The 16,939-nt window shown below is 48.3% G+C and overlaps 1 protein-coding gene, 1 non-coding gene and 1 pseudogene across 2 annotated transcripts; 1 reads left to right on the top strand and 2 right to left on the bottom strand.

Moving 5' to 3' along the window:
- Window positions 1–2,516: 2,516 nt before the first annotated feature.
- Window positions 2,517–2,598, bottom strand: trnas-aga (transfer RNA serine (anticodon AGA)). The gene has a single exon. It is a non-coding gene; the product is annotated as a tRNA-Ser (tRNA).
- A 575-nt stretch (window positions 2,599–3,173) lies between these two features.
- LOC142936786 (U2 spliceosomal RNA) lies at window positions 3,174–3,273 on the bottom strand (annotated as a pseudogene).
- Window positions 3,274–5,692: 2,419 nt separating this feature from the next.
- On the top strand, window positions 5,693–16,929 carry LOC142935260 (uncharacterized). Its single transcript, XM_076079472.1, has 2 exons — window positions 5,693–6,870; window positions 16,754–16,929. Exons 1-2 carry the CDS (start codon window positions 5,693–5,695, stop codon window positions 16,770–16,772), a joined length of 1,197 nt encoding a protein of 398 aa, XP_075935587.1. The 3' UTR covers window positions 16,773–16,929.
- The last annotated feature ends 10 nt before the right edge of the window (window positions 16,930–16,939 follow it).

Below are 16,939 nucleotides of genomic sequence, written 5' to 3'. Positions count from 1 at the left end.
AATGTTTTTAAAAACCTCGTAGTTTTCACTACCATGGGTTTTGTCTTTTTCCATTTTTTCAATTCCAATGGTCAACATTCTCCTCCGCGAATCGCCACCTTAATGTGGTGGAGGAGTTTGAGTGGCTCAGTGATGGCTCAGTGATCCTGGGAGCTATGTTGTCCGGGGCATTAGCCCCTGGTAGGGTCTCCCAAGGCAAACAGGTTTCAGGGTAGAGCCCAGACTAAGAGCGGTTCAAAACGACCCTTATGACAGTTAGCCCACGGACTTTAGCCACCTCGCCCGGACCAGGGAAACCGGGGCACCCTCCCGGAGCCAGACCCAGGAGGGGAGCTCGTAGGCGAGCGTCTGGTGGCCGGGCCTTCGCCCATGGGGCCCGGTTGGGCTCAGCCCGAAGAAACACCATGGAGCAGCCACCCTGTGGACTCACCACCCGCAGGGACAAGCATCGAGGTTGGGTGCAATGCAGACCGGGCGGCAGGTCTGGCGGGAGGCCTGGGCATGCCGATCACCGGCAGCATAGACTAGCTCTAGGGACGTGGAACGTCACCTCGCTAGCAGGGAAAGAGCCGGAGCTGGTGCAGGAGGTGGAGCGATACCAGCTAGATATAGTTGGACTCACCTCCACACACAGCGTTGGCTCTGGAACCAAGCTCCTGGAGAGGGGTTGGACTTTGTCCTTTTCCGGAGTTGCCCAGGGTGAGAGGCGCCGGGCGGGAGTGGGGATACTCACGAGCCCCCGGCTGAGCGCCGCTGTGTTGGAGTTCTCCCCGGAGAACGAGAGGGTCGCCTCCATGCGCCTACGGGTTGCGGGGAGCAAGGCTCTGACTGTGGTTTGTGCTTATGCACCAAACAGCAGTTCGGAGTATCCGGCCTTCTTGGAGTCGGTGGGAGGGGTCCTGGAAAGGGCGCCGCCTACCGACTCCATAGTTCTCCTGGGGGACTTCAACACTCACGTGGGCAATGACGGAGAAACCTGGCGGGGGGTGATTGGGAGGAACGGCTTGCCCGATCTGAACCCGAATGGTGTTTCGTTATTGGACTGCTGTGCTTGCCACGGTTTGGCCATAACGAACACTATGTTCGAACATAAGGTGGCTCATAAGTGTACCTGGTACCAGAACACCTTAGGCCGGAGATCAATGATCGACTTTGTAATCGTATCATTTGATTTGCGGCCGTATGTCTTGGACACTCGGGTGAAGAGAGGAGCAGAGCTGTCAACTGATCACCACCTGGTGGTGAGTTGGATCAGATGGCAGGGGAACCGGTTGGAAAGACCCGGCAAGCCCAAACGTGTAGTGAGGGTGAACTGGGAACGTCTGGCGGAGGACCCTGTCTGGGAGGTCTTTAACTCCCACCTCCGGAAGAACTTCTCACACATCCCGAGGGAGGTTGGGGACACGGAATCCGAATGGACCATGTTCAAAGCCTCTATTGTAGACGCGGCCGCTAGGAGCTGTGGCCGGAAGGTCATCGGTGCCTGTCGTGGTGGCAACCCGAGAACCCGGTGGTGGACACCGGAGGTGAGGGAAGCCATCAAGCTGAAGGAGACCTTCAAGGCCTGGTTGGCCCAGGGGTCTCCTGAAGCAGCTGACAGGTACCGGCAGGCCAGAAGGGCTGCAGCTGCGGTGGTCGCGAATGCTAAAACTCGGGCATGGGAGGAGTTCGGGGAGGCCATGGAGAAGGACTTTCGGTTGGCCTCAAGGAGGTTCTGGCAAACCATCCGACGGCTCAGGAAGGGAAAGCAGGGCTTACCCCAGGCTGTTCTCAGCAGGGGGGGAACTGCTAACCCGGACAGGGGACATCGTCGGGCGGTGGAAAGAGCACTTTGAGGAACATGTCCTCTGCAGAGGAGGCAGCGCCTGAGGACCTAGGTATTATTCGAACCACCTTTCTTTCTTCGAGATGCCTAAATAAAAGACGAAATATGACAAAAGACGATGGACGTAGATTTGTAAATGCACTTGTATAGTACTGTGAAATGCAACTGTGAATTTTAGAAATTAAGCTTGGGAAAACTCCTCGCACCTCTATACAACCAGTCAAAGTGGAAATGTTGGACATTGGCTGCCTTTATGCTGACTATCTGACTACAAAACTTAGCAACAGTATACTCTCACTGGAAGAAGAGGACTCAGATGGCCGCAAATCTAACAGGCGCCAACTGCTTGGAAGGCAGCTATGTTCACCACTGTACCACCATTGGTGGGACAAAGGCTTTTACAGCAAAGTCGGCAATTCACCTGGGTATTGAGACTGAAAAGAGCCCTGCATTTATAAAGTGAATGGGGCTGCATTGGAGGGGATGGCTCACTTCATCTACCTGTGACGTTATACAATATTGTCCAGGAAGTTGAGATTTACAATGTGACAACATACACAAGGAAGTGTCTTCTTAATCAACAATTTGTGTCAAAGCATCAACTTAGAGGCTGCTCATTTTTATAAGCTGAACCAGAAATGTCTCAGCATGGAGGTTCTATGGTGAGGCCACCGAGTGGAAAAGTGTCTTTCGTTGTTGGCAGGGTTTGAACCTGCGCGGGGAGACCCCAATGGATTTCTAGTCCATCGCCTTAACCACTCGGCCACAACAACCTACGAGACAGTATTAAACCAACTTTCACAAATTCTAAAAACTGTCTCAATGGCTGCAAAAGACACTTACTAAGTGTACTTCTCTGTAACACAGCTGTTCAATTTTGCTTGCCTTAGTTATACTTGGTGTATTCTTTCATTTGCTCGATGTATGTTTAGATTGCCAAGATTTTTAACTCAATAATCCTTTAACAGTGACCATAATACCTGATGGAGATGCTGGGAATTGAACCCCGGGCCTCATAGATGTAAAGCACGCGCTCTACCACTGAGCTACACCCCCCACAGATCTTCAGAAATAGTCTTTCTTTCTTCGAGATGCCTAAATAAAAGACGAAATATGACAAAAGACGATGGATGTAGATTTGTAAATGCACTTGTATAGTACTGTGAAATGCAACTGTGAATTTTAGAAATTAAGCTTGGGAAAACTCCTCGCACCTCTATACAACCAGTCAAAGTGGAAATGTTGGACATTGGCTGCCTTTATGCTGACTATAAAACTTAGCAACAGTATACTCTCACTGGAAGAAGAGGACTCAGATGGCCGCAAATCTAACAGGCGCCAACTGCTTGGAAGGCAGCTGATATGTCCTCATATAGAGGACATATCAGATATTAAACTGATAAGAACAGATACTACACTTGATCTTAGCCAAAAGGCCGAGAAGCGATGAGCCCCAACTGTTTGCTTCCTGAGTCACCCTCCTGACACGTTTCACCCTTGTCATGGTGCAGTTCTTTCCAAGGGACATAGCAGTGGCTGCTGCTTTGGCACACCCATCCAAGCACTCCATGGTCAAGCACCGTGGTCTCGTCTGGGTGGACCAGGATTGGAGCCGAGGCGAACCGCTCCTTGAGAGCACAAAAAGCCTTGTCGGCCTCTGGGGTCCATGAAAATAACACCTTGGAGGAGGTGAGTCGCGTCAGTGGTTCTGCCGTTCGGCTGTCATCCCGGATGAACCGTCTGTAGAAATTAGCGAACCCCAGAAACTGCTGGAGCTTCTTTCGTGAGGCGGGCACCGGCCACTCCGTTACCGCTTTAACCTTCTCGGGGTCCTTTCTCACCTGACCCTCCTCAATGAAGACGCCCAGGAACTGCACAGAGGAGACGTGGAATTCGCACTTCTCAGCCTTAATGAAGAGCTGATTCTCCAACAGTCGTTGCAGGACCTGGCGGACATGGTTAGTTTGCTCCTGGGGATTCGGGGAGAAGATGAGAACGTCGTCAATATACACAAACACGAAACGGTTGAGGAAGTCGCGGAGGACGTCATTAACCAGTGCCTGAAAAACGGCAGGGGCATTGGTCAATCCAAACGGCATCACCAGGTATTCAAAGTGTCCCAAGGGTGTGTTAAAGGCCGTCTTCCACTTGTCTCCCTCGCGAATTCGGACCAGATGATAAGCGTTGCGGAGGTCCAGCTTGGTGAATATCTTAGCTCCAGCTAAGGATTCGAAAACAAGAGATTAGCGGTAATGGATATTTATTCTTGATAGTGATTTGATTCAAACCTCTGAAATCGATGCAGGGACGGAGGCTCTTGTCCTTCTTGGAGACGAAGAAACCCGCTCCCACAGGTGAAGATGAGGGACGCATGATTCCTGCGGCGACCGACTCCGTTATATACTTCTCCATAGATTCGCGTTCTGGCCGGGAGAGATTATATAGCCGACTCGTGGGAAGTGGGGCGCCCGGGAGCAGGTCAATAGCACAGTCGTAGGGGCGATGAGGGGGGAGTGAAAGTGCCCGCTCCTTGCTGAATGCCTGTCCTAAATCCATATATTCCCGGGGCACGGCGGAGAGGCTAGGACCGGTGTCAGGTCTGCTGGAGGGAAGAGCTTGCCGGGGAACCGCAGATCTGAGGCAGCGAGAGTGACAGGCGGAGCTCCAGCCGGTGATTCTACCCCCAGCCCAATCGATCTGTGGATTATGATCCTTAAACCAGGGAAGTCCCAGGACCAGGGGTGTCTGAGGGGTAGGAAACACGTAGAACCGGGTCTTCTGGCTGTGATTACCGGACTCGAGCAGGGAAATTGGCTGAGTCTGGTGTGTTATCTCTGCCAGTGAACTGCCATCCAGTGCGCTCACTAGCTGAGCGCACTCTAACGCTTCTACGGGAATCCCATTACTTCTAATAAACTCAGTGTCCAAAAAGTTCTCTTCTGCCCCTGAATCAATGAGTACCGACAGGTTCATGGGCCCAGAAGATAAACTCAGGGTGGCAGGAAACAGTGCACGAGGCTTAGAATGGGGAATTCTTCCTGAATCGCTCGCCAGCACCCCCACTCTTACTGGCGAGCTCTCTCTTTTGGTCGAACAGAGCAAACGGCCATGCGGTGTCCCGACTCACCACAGTACAGACAGCTTCCTGAGAGGATGCGTCGCTCTCTCTCCTCTGGAGAGAGATGAGTCCGCCCGAGCTGCATCGGCTCCTCCGGCTCCAAAGGGGGAGGTGCCGAGGTAGGAGAACGGGAGCGCGCAGAGCTGTACCGTCGGGACGGGCTCGGAAACTGAAGGCTGGGGCTGGAAGCAAACTGACGCACCGGATTGGAAAGCCTGAAGTTCCTCTCCCGACGGTGTTCCCGGATCCGGTTATCCATATTGATTGACAGAGTGAAGAGCTCCTCTAATGACTCTGGCTCCTCCCGGACTGCGAGCTCATCCTTCAACAGATCCGAAAGGCTGTGGCGATATATCCCCTTAAGCGCCTCCTTGTCCCAACCGGACTCCGTGGCCAGAATCTGGAAGTCCACAGAGTACTCCGCTGCGCTGGTGGAACCCTGACGAAGACAGAGCAGCAGCAGCGACAGAGCACAGAGCAGCAGCAGCGACAGAGCACAGAGCAGCAGCAGCGACAGAGCACAGAGCAGCAGCAGCGACAGAGCAGCAGCAGCGACAGAGCACAGAGCAGCACATCACCAGCCTGTAGTGTGGTGTGAACTGCAGCTGAGACAGCGTGGAGGCCATCGGATCACACACACCTTTACGCCTTTCACTCACATTTGTTTGTTTGTTTTTATGACAACTTCTGAGCAGAGCCATCACCTTTTCCCTCTCATTTCAGATAAACCGGAAGCAGGAACTTCCAAAATGGCCATTCAGCCAGGTCTGTGTGGAGATTGCAAACTCGCATACTCACAGTTAAGGGACGATTTTCACCGCCTAGAGTCTGAAGTCCGGAAAAGGGAACAGCTAATCGACGGATTCGTATCCGTAGCGGCAGCCCAGGCAAAGCATATTTCATCTATGCAATCTCAGCTGGTCTCGGACACTGCGGACACTATTCCCTGGCTACCCGGCCCTGCGGACGGGGAGGAGAGTCGGTCCTCCGACCACGAGCTGAGAGGACCTGCTATAGACCCGACCCATAGCTCCACTCCGAAACTGGCATCCTGGACGGAGGTGGTACACCGCGGCCTCGTGAAAAAACCAGCTGGGGAGCTTCCGTTAACCGCCTCCAACCGCTTCGCAGTCCTGACGGAGAATACTCCCTCCCGGGCTTCCTCTACCCTTCGCCCCTACTCGTTGGCGCAGACTGAGGTAACTCAACGGTTAGATGCAAGGCTTAGCGAGATAGAAGTACGGCTCCGCATCATGGAAGCTAAGACGCTGGTGACTGCGGGCGTAGCTGGTGCGGCCCAAACAGACGTGGCTCCCGCTAGCCGTCTCCCTGCAGCCCCTGAGCAGCCGGGGGGCCGGGTGACTGCTCCGGGGAGGCACTCGACTCGCCAGCAGCCACCTCGCGTTACAAACGGGTCTTCCGCACCCAGCAGAGTTGATTTCTCAGTTGAGAGACCGACTCTGGTCATAGGTAGCTCTATTCTGAGAAACATGAAGCTAGCGAAACCAGAGGCTACAGTTACATGTATACCCGGGGCCAGAGCAGGCGACATTGAGTCCTATCTGAAAGTACTGGCTAAAGATAACCGTAAATACAGTAAGATTGTTATTCATGTTGGCGGTAATGACACCCGACTACGGCTCTCTGAGATCACTAAAGTTAATGTGGAATCTGTGTGTACATACGCAAAAGCCATGTCGGACTCCGTAGTTTTCTCTGGCCCCCTCCCGAATCTGACCAATGATGAAATGTTTAGCCGCATGTCATCGTTTCACCGCTGGCTGTCTTGGTGGTGCCCAGCAAACAATGTGGGCTTCGTAGACAACTGGGACACTTTCTGGGGAAAACCTGGTTTGCTTAGGAGGGACGGCATTCATCCCACTTTGGATGGAGCAGATCTCATTTCTGCAAATCTGACCCAGTTTCTGTGTGGACCTGGTCCGTGACAACCCAGAGTTCAGACCAGGAAGCAGAGTTGCAGTCTTACACACTCCTCTGAGCTTCCATTAGAGCAGTTACTCACCCAAAACCACATAGAGACTGTGTCTGCCCCACGGCCACTTCAATTAATTAAATCAAAAATAAACGATCGAGGAGTTAAACAAAATAACCTAATCCAAGTTAAAACTACCGCAACAGTGCAACAAAATAGGATAATTAAATGTGGACTCTTAAATATCAGATCTTTGTCATCTAAAGCTGTACTAGTAAATGAGCTAATATCAGATAATCATATTGATTTATTTTGTCTTACTGAAACCTGGCTGTGTAATGAAGAATATGTCAGCCTAAATGAATCAACTCCTCCAAGTCATATCAATACTCACATTCCTCGAGGTACCGGCCGAGGAGGTGGAGTAGCAGCCATCTTTGATTCAAGCCTATTATTAAACCCTAAACCTAAACTAGATTATAACTCATTTGAAAGCTTGGTTCTTAGTCTTTCACACCCAACCTGGAAAACAATACAGCCAGTTATATTTGTTATAGTGTACCGGGCCCCAGGTCCGTATTCTGAATTTTTATCAGAATTTTCTCAGTTTTTATCAAGCCTAGTCCTTAAAACAGATAAAGTAATTATTGTAGGTGATTTTAATATTCATGTGGATGTCAAGAACAATAGCCTCAGTACTGCATTTATCTTATTATTAGATTCGATTGGTTTCTGTCAGAATGTACAGAAACCCACTCACTGTTTTAACCACACTCTCGACCTGGTTCTGACTTATGGCATTAACATAGAAGATTTAATAGTCTATCCACAGAACCCTCTTTTATCGGACCATTATCTAATAACCTTTGAGTTCCTACTAACGGAGTGTACACCGGTAAGCAAGAGTTACTACACTAGATGTCTTTCTGATGGTGCTGTAGCTCAATTTAAAGAAGCGATTCCGTCTGTATTTAACTCAATACCATGCTTCAATATAACAGAGGACTCCTGTGCTAACTTTAGTCCTACCCAGATTGATCATCTTGTCGATAGTGCTACAAGCTCACTGAGAAGGACACTAGACTCTATTGCTCCTTTAAAAAAGAAGTTAGTAAAACAAAGGAGGTTCGCTCCATGGTATAACCCTGAAACCCGCAAATTAAAGCAAACATCGCGAAAACTTGAAAGAACATGGCGTTCCACTAAGTTGGAAGAATCTCGGTTAGTCTGGCGAGACTCTTAAAACGTATAAGAAGGCCCTCCGTAATGCAAGAGCAGCTTACTACTCATCGTTAATAGAGAAAAATAAGAACAACCCCAGGTTTCTCTTCAGCACTGTAGCCAGGCTGACAGAGAGTCACAGCTCTGTTGTGCCGAGTATCCCTATTGACCTCAGTAGCAATGACTTCATGAACTTCTTTAATGATAAGATTATAATTATTAGAGAGAATATAAACAATGTACTGCCCTCGACTAGTACCGATCTTTCCACAAATAGAGTAACCTTAGAAACAGCTGTAAACCCTGATATATGTTTAGATGGCTTTACTCCCATCGACCTTGACAAACTGACTTCAACAATTTCTACGTCTAAACCTTCTACCTGTCTCTTAAACCCTATACCGACTAGGCTGTTTAAAGAAGTGCTACCACTAATTAGCACGACTTTATTAGATATGATCAACCTGTCTTTACTAACAGGCCATGTACCACAGTCCTTCAAAGTAGCTGTAATTAAACCTCTTCTTAAGAAGCCCACTCTCGATCCAGAGGTGTTGGCCAACTATAGACCGTTCTCTAACCTTCCCTTTCTCTCTAAGATCCTTGAGAAAGCAGTTGCAAATCAGTTGTGTGACTTTCTACGTAACAATAGTTTATTTGAGGATTTTCAGTCAGGATTTAGAAAGCATCATAGCACAGAGACAGCTCTGGTAAAAATAACTAATGACCTTCTAATCGCATCAGACAAAGGACTAGTCTCTGTTCTTGTACTGTTAGACCTTAGTGCTGCGTTCGACACTATAGACCACTACATCCTGTTGCAGAGACTTGAACATTATATTGGCATCAAAGGAACCGCACTGAACTGGTTTGGATCCTATTTATCGGATCGATCTCAGTTTGTTTATGTAAACGATGAAGCCTCGATGAAGACCGACGTCAATTATGGAGTTCCACAAGGTTCTGTGCTTGGACCAATCTTGTTCACCTTATATATGCTTCCTTTAGGCAATATTATCAGAAAACACTCTATAAACTTTCACTGTTATGCAGATGATACTCAATTATATATATCGATCAAACCAGATGAAACCAATCAGCTTGCTAAACTGCAAGCATGTCTTAAGGACATAAAAACCTGGATGACCTGCAACTTCCTGATGTTAAACTCAGACAAAACTGAAGTTATTCTACTAGGCCCAGAACACCTCCGAAATCAGTTATCTAATGACGCAGTTTCTCTAGATGGTATTGCGCTGGCATCCAGCAGCACCGTAAAGAATCTTGGAGTTACCTTTGATCAGGATTTGTCCTTTAACTCTCAGATAAAACTAATTTCTAAGACTGCCTTTTTTCACCTACGTAACATTTCAAAAATCAGGCACATCCTGTCTCAAAGCAATGCAGAGAAATTAGTTCATGCATTTGTTACCTCTAGACTAGATTACTGCAATTCCTTATTTTCAGGCTGCTCTAATAAGTCTCTTAAATCTCTCCAGTTGATCCAGAATGTTGCAGCTCGTGTACTAACAAGAACTAAGAAAAGAGATCATATTACTCCTGTATTAGCTTCTCTGCACTGGCTCCCTGTAAAATCTAGAATAGAATTTAAAATCCTTTTACTTACCTACAAAGCCCAAATTGGTCAGGCACCATCATATCTTAAAGAGCTTATAGTACCATACTGCCCTACTAGAGAGCTGCGCTCCATTAATTCAGGGTTACTTGTGGTTCCTAGAGTCTTAAAAAGTAGGATGGGAGCCAGAGCCTTCAGTTATCAAGCTCCTCTTTTGTGGAACCAGCTTCCCGTTTCAGTCCGGGGGGCAGACACACTCACCACATTTAAGAGTAGGCTTAAGACTTTCCTCTTTGATAGTGCTTATAGTTAGGGCTGGCTCTGGCTTGCCTTGGACCGGCCCTTAGACAAACTGGTATAGGCAAAAACTACAGGGGGACTTCCTTAGGATACACTGAGCACCTCTCTCCTCCTCTTCTTCACCTCTGTCTGTATGCATTGATGTCCCATTAATGCTCATTACTAACTTTACTTCTTCCCCGGAGTATTTGTGCTTTCTCGCCTCACAGGTTCCCATGACCGCAGTTTTAACTGGACACTGGTCCTTCAACTATCCATGGCCCTGCTGACACCTACTACGATCTTCATTATTAACCCTATTACCGATGCCATTAATGCACAGTACTGATTTTGTCTCTTCCCCGGAGTCCTTGTGCTTTCTCTCCTCACAGGTTTCCATGGAGCATGGTTTCATCTGGACCCTGGTCCTTCCTCCTACCATGGCCCTGCTGACTCCAACTGCTAATATCACTTTTATTATTACTCGCATTACCATTTCTTATTACCGATACCATTAATGCACATTATTGACCTGCTTCTTCACCAGAGTCTCTGTGCTTTCTTGCCTCACAGGTTCCTGTGTATCCGGGTTATACCTGGACCAGGTCTTGCCTCCTGCCGTGGTTCTGTCATACATTGAATGTGCTGTAATTACATTGAATGTGTTGTAATTCACTATCCTGTTCTACACATGACATCTATTGCACTTCTGTCCATCCTGGGAGAGGGATCCCTCCTCTATTGCTCTCCCACAGGTTTCGTCCTCTTTTCTCCCCGTTAAAGAGGTTTTTTGGGGGAGTTTTTCCTGTTCCGATGTGAGGGTCCTGGGACAAGAGGATGTCAAATGTGTACATATTGTAAAGCCCTCTGAGGCAAATTTGTAATTTGTGATTTTGGGCTATACAAAAATTAATTGAAATTGAATTGAAATTGAAGACTGAGCAGGCGCTGAACAACGTCCCTGGTGTAAACCGGATGGCCGAATACTCTCTTGAATTCTTCCAAGAAGAGCTCGTAGGGGACCTGATTTGGGCTGCTCCTGTTGAGCCAAGCCTCCGCCCAGACCAACGCGTTGCCGGGCAGCAACCCTACCGTAAAGGCCACCTTCGCATTGTCCGAAGCAAATGTGCGGGGTTGCTGGTTAAAAACAGATCCACACTGGAGCATGAACCCTCTACATTCCCCGGACGCTCCATTATAGGGCACTGGTGAGGGAACAAAGGACTCACGGGTGCTGGATGAGTCCTCAGGGGCCGGCTCCGAGGGAGGAGAATGGTGTAGCGTGAAGTCCTGCATCAGGCTTCCTATCTCCGCTACCTGGGACCCGATAGATCGCTGTGAGTCCACTAGGTGACTCAGAACCTGATGGTGTTGCCCGAGGAGCGCGCCCTGGTTGGCCATCACCCTCTGCAGCTGATCCGCAGAAGGAGATTCTGCTGCGGCGGCTGGGTCCGACATGGTCAGTCCGTTCTGTTATGTGGTGGTGTAGTAGATGGACCCAAACGCACGCTCACACAGCAGATTTAATCCAACCAAGGTCTTTATTATATATGTATAGATTTAAACAGAAAACAATAAACAAATAAACTACGGCACCGTGTCCAGAGGCCAAAGCCTCTTCTTAGTTCTCCTTGAGTCGGGAGGGAAACTCAACCGAGGAAGGATGATGCAGCCTCCGGAGTCGGGAGGGAAGCTCCACCGAACTCACGGCTGGAAAAGGTCCGAGAAGCAAAAGGACGTCGACCGGTGTACTCCGTGGTACTACGCGGGTCGGTCTCTGTGCAGCAGGAGTGCTGCAGACAGCCAGAAAGGTTAGACATAAATCTTCACTGAAAACGCTGTTCAGACTTACGTGGACTAGAACCAGACTGGTAACCGGACGGACTGACAACGCGCCGGAGGACAGCTGGGGTATTTAAGTCCGTCGGAGATGATCACTGGAATTCCCCACGGCTGAGCCTGGGGAGAGGGGCGTGGTTGGAGACGGAACTCGGGGGTGGGAACTATAGGCTGACACAAAAACAAAACATAAGCACATGGCCTTCAAATAACAAAACTGACAGGGGAAAAAACAGGAGCACACACTAGGTCAGACCGGGATCCTAACAGTACCCCCTCAACGGGAGCCTCTTGGCGAACCGCCTGGTTTACCGGGGTTCTGTCGGTGGTAGTCGCTTATGAGCCCCGGATCAAAGATCCTGGATCGCAGCACCCAGCACCGCTCCTCTGGTCCATAACCCTCCCAGTCCACCAGGTACTGAAACCCCCTACCTCGACGGCGGACATCCAGGAGGCTATTGACCGTGTGGACGGGGCCCCCCTCGATGAGTCGGGGGGGTGGAGGGGGTTCTGGCGGAGGATTTAGGGGACTGGAGACAACAGGCTTGAGGAGGGAGACATGGAACACCGGGTGAATCCTCATGGAGCGAGGCAACTGCAGTTTGACCGCTACTGGGTTGATGATGGAGATGATGGGAAAGGGACCGATATATCTGGGGGAGAGCTTCCTTGACTCGGTGCGTAGTGGGATGTCCCTGGTCGAAAGCCAAACCGATTGTCCAACACGGTAGGCCGGAGCTGGGACACGACGCCGATCCTGAAACTGAAAACGCTGTTCAGACTTATGTGGACTAGAACCAGACTGGTAACCGGACGGACTGACAACGCGCCGGAGGACAGCTGGGGTATTTAAGTCCGTCGGAGATGATCACTGGAATTCCCCACAGCTGAGCCTGGGGAGAGGGGCGTGGTTGGAGACGGAACTCGGGGGTGGAAACTATAGGCTGACACAAAAACAAAACATAAGCACATGGCCTTCAAATAACAAAACTGACAGAGGAGCACACACTAGGTCAGACCGGGATCCTAACAGGGAGGGAGGGGGGTTGGAGTTTAATTTCTGAGGGTGTAGTATAGCTGGGTTTGATTTGGGTTTCTTTATATGTGTTGAGTGCATTTTGGTTGTAGGGTTTAATTAATGTAGTTTGTGAGTGTGCTTATTTATTTTTGGGGTTTATTTTGGTTTTGTTTGTCGTACTTATCAGTAATTATGGTTTATGTCGTTTGACTTATGGGTAGGTTTAATTTTGTTGATTTGCTTTGTGGGTTTGGGTAAATGTTAAGTGTTTAATTTAATTTATTTTGTGGGGTTATTTTATTTCCTCTGTTTAATGTCAATTACTTTTTTATGAAAAAGTATTGTCATTGCTTGTGTGTGAAATTAATATGTATTTTTGATAATAAAAAGATTTTAAAAAAAATAAAAAATCGCGCCCGATCTCGGAAGCTAAGCAGAGTCGGGCCTGGTTAGTACTTGGGTGGGAGACCGCCTGGGAATAACAGGTGCTGTAAGTTTTTTCACTTCTCTCTCCATAAGGCAGAGGACACTGCTGCTTTTTCACTTGAGAAATAAGTGAGAAAAAGGCAAGATTGAAGAAGAGATGCATACAAAGAGGTGGGTAACGGTAAAAAGGGAAAAGAGAATCAATCAATATATCAATATTTTCTTATTTTTGGAATGTTAATCAATGAACTGGTTTAGGTTCGTTAACATTTTAAAATCGACCTACTTTTGTAGGTTTTAAAGGACTATGTGTTGGAGACAAACTTGCTTACGGCTACACCTCTCTGATCTGTCACAGGACCAGAGTGCATTGTGGGTCACACAGCTGCAGGTGTTCCTCTGAGGAGGCACGCTTGTTTTTCTGCTCCTGCTCTCTTCAAACTTTACTTGTTTTTCTTACATGCCCCGAGTGGCTTTTTTTTGTTTGGAGGTCGATCGTTCGTTCTAGTACCCCCGACAGTGTTTCACTGTTCAGGGGGGGAAGTGCTTAATTCCGTCATTTTGGCATGTGTTTTGCCTGTTTTACAATTGTTTGTAAAAGAGCGCTTTTTTTTTTCCTCCAAGATGACCGACTCACCTGTGCACCAAACCCTGCCTGGCATTACAACGACGAACATGGACATCCCTGCAATGGCTGATAAAGACGGTACGACCCTGCCTGGCATTACGACAACCCGAACGAACATCCCCATACTGATGGCGAAAGATGGCGTGACAAGGACTGGATTACTGACAACCGACACCGCTACTCCCACACTGATTACAGAGAAGAGCGCGGCCCCAGCTGAAGCAGCAGTGAACAACTTGGTGCTAGCTGTGCGGAACGAGTTGGAGTGTGCAGCAAACAGAGAGGCAGAGAAAACAAAGGATGTACATGAAATGAAGCGGCTGACTGTCAATGTTGAGCTGGAGGGTGGGGAGACTATGACTGCAATGGGCCTGACAACACAGGTGCAGAAGCGGTGTGGGGCGCTGCTGGCGTGTAGAGCGATCACGCCACGAAAGTATGAATTAACAATGGCCAATTCAGTGGCGAAGGACAAACTGATGGAGGGTTTCAGGGTGGGTGATACACGGGTGCACGCTAGTGAGCTTGCCAATAATGAACTGATCGCCTCATTTTTGAACTTCCCATTTTACATCACGGATGAGAACATTATAGGGAAACTGAACAGCTGGGGAGTGACAGCGATTTCCCCGATTAGAAGGAGAATGTGGCCTGGCTCAAGAATAACGGACGGAACCAGGTTTATGAGAGTCTGGTTCACAGACCGCGTGCAGTCCCTGCCATACTCGACCAAGTTTGCCACGGTAGTAGGCTTTGAATACTTTCGGGTATTACACGACGGACAGGCAAAAATATGCAGGGGCTGCATGCAGCCGGGCCACATTCTGAGAGAATGTCCGGAGTTTCTATGCCACAAATGTGGTGAACAAGGCCACATTGCCAGAGAGTGCACACAGAAACAGAGACAGAAGTGCGGGCAATGTAAAAAGACTTTTGAAAACTGTGTGTGTGGGGGAACTGGTGGTGGAGGAGGAGACGGAGGAGGAGGAGCTGATTGACCTGCACAGCTCTGCGGATGCCTCCTTCCTCCTGTGTCTCCTACGAGGGTTGACAGGGCTGTCCAGTTAGGTTCCCGTAACCTGTTCATACCATTCAGCAGAAAATCGCTCAAAACGTTGGTCCGCTGAGTCCAACAAGTCCCGGTTCGCTGTCTGGACAAGGCGGTATCCCATGAACTGTTTCATACCACTCATGGTGGTTTGCTGAGTCCTTCATGGTCCTCTTAGGGGTGGAAAGGCAGCTTAGCTCGCGGTTAGCCTTCTTCATGCTCAAAGGCCCACCCCTGGCCAAGCGGGTTCCCCAATACTGGTCTGCTGAGTCTGTCATGGTCAGATCGTTCTGTCACGTCCTAGGGGCAGATCTGAGACTCAAGCGCAGACAGACACTGGAGACGAGGTGGATTTGAAAAATAAGGTTCTTTACTTAAAAAGTCATACACAAAAACTGAAAACGACTCCAACCGGGAGCGGGCAAAAATATCCAAAATCACAAAGAAAAGGCAAAGGAACAAACCAGGAGCAAACGCTGGAGCATCAAGCAAACACGAGGGAGACACAAGACTGGAACAGACAGGGGAACAAACAAGGACGATCTGACAACCAGAACAGGGAAGTATACAGGTGCTGGTCATATAATTAGAATATCATCAAAAAGTTGATTTATTTCACTAATTCCATTCAAAAAGTGAAACTTGTCTATTATATTCATTCATTACACACAGACTGATATATTTCAAATGTTTATTTCTTTTAATTTTGATGATTATAACTGACAACTAAGGAAAATCCCAAATTCAGTATCTCAGAAAATTAGAATATTACTTAAGACCAATACAAAGAAAGGATTTTTAGAAATCTTGGCCAACTGAAAAGTATGAACATGAAAAGTATGAGCATGTACATCACTCAATACTTAGTTGGGGCTCCTTTTGCCTGAATTACTGCAGCAATGCGGCGTGGCATGGAGTCGATCAGTCTGTGGCACTGCTCAGGTGTTATGAGAGCCCAGGTTGCTCTGATAGTGGCCTTCAGCTCTTCTGCATTGTTGGGTCTGGCATTTCGCATCATCCTCTTCACAATACCCCATAGATTTTCTATGGGGTTAAGGTCAGGCGACTTTGCTGGTCAATTAAGAACAGGGATACCATGGTCCTTAAACCAGGTACTGGTTGCTTTGGCACTGTGTGCAGGTGCCAAGTCCTGTTGGAAAATGAAATCTGCATCTCCATAAAGTTGGTCAGCAGCAGGAAGCATGAAGTGCTCTAAAACTTCCTGGTATACGGCTGCGTTGACCTTGGACCTCAGAAAACACAGTGGACCAACACCAGCAGATGACATGGCACCCCAAACCATCACTGACTGTGGAAACTTTACACTGGACCTCAAGCAATGTGGATTGTGTGTCTCTCCTCTCTTCCTCCAGACTCTGGGACCCTGATTTCCAAAGGAAATGCAAAATTTACTTTCATCAGAGAACATAACTTTGGACCACTCAGCAGCAGTCCAGTCCTTTTTGTCTTTAGCCCAGGCGAGACGCTTCTGACGCTGTCTGTTCAAGAGTGGCTTGACACAAGGAATGCGACAGCTGAAACCCATGTCTTGCATATGTCTGTGCGTAGTGGTTCTTGAAGCACTGACTCCAGCTGCAGTCCACTCTTTCTGAATCTCCCCCACATTTTTGAATCGGTTTTGTTTCACAATCCTCTCCAGGGTGCGGTTATCCCTATTGCTTGTACACTTTTTTTCAACCACATCTTTTCCTTCCCTTCGCCTCTCTATTAATGTGCTTGGACACAGAGCTCTGTGAACAGCCAGCCTCTTTTGCAATGACCTTTTGTGTCTTGCCCTCCTTGTGCAAGGTGTCAATGGTCGTCTTTTGGACAACTGTCAAGTCAGCAGTCTTCCCCATGATTGTGTAGCCTACAGAACTAGACTGAGAGACCATTTAAAGGCCTTTGCAGGTGTTTTGAGTTAATTAGCTGATTAGAGTGTGGCACCAGGTCTCTTCAATATTGAACCTTTTCACAATATTCTAATTTTCTTAGATACTGAATTTGGGATTTTCCTTAGTTGTTATA

Source organism: Anarhichas minor, unplaced genomic scaffold (assembly GCF_050575085.1).
Source record: "Anarhichas minor isolate MPS153535 unplaced genomic scaffold, ASM5057508v1 ptg000073l, whole genome shotgun sequence".
Classification (NCBI taxonomy): Eukaryota; Metazoa; Chordata; class Actinopteri; order Perciformes; family Anarhichadidae; genus Anarhichas; species Anarhichas minor.
Note: the sequence above shows the minus strand (reverse complement) of the source record. Positions and strands in the feature narration are given on the sequence as shown.

What these genes read in the sequence shown, in the direction of transcription:
- LOC142935260 (XM_076079472.1), top strand. Translation starts at nt 5,693, where the DNA reads ATGGCCATTCAGCCAGGTCTGTGTGGAGATTGCAAACTCGCATACTCA.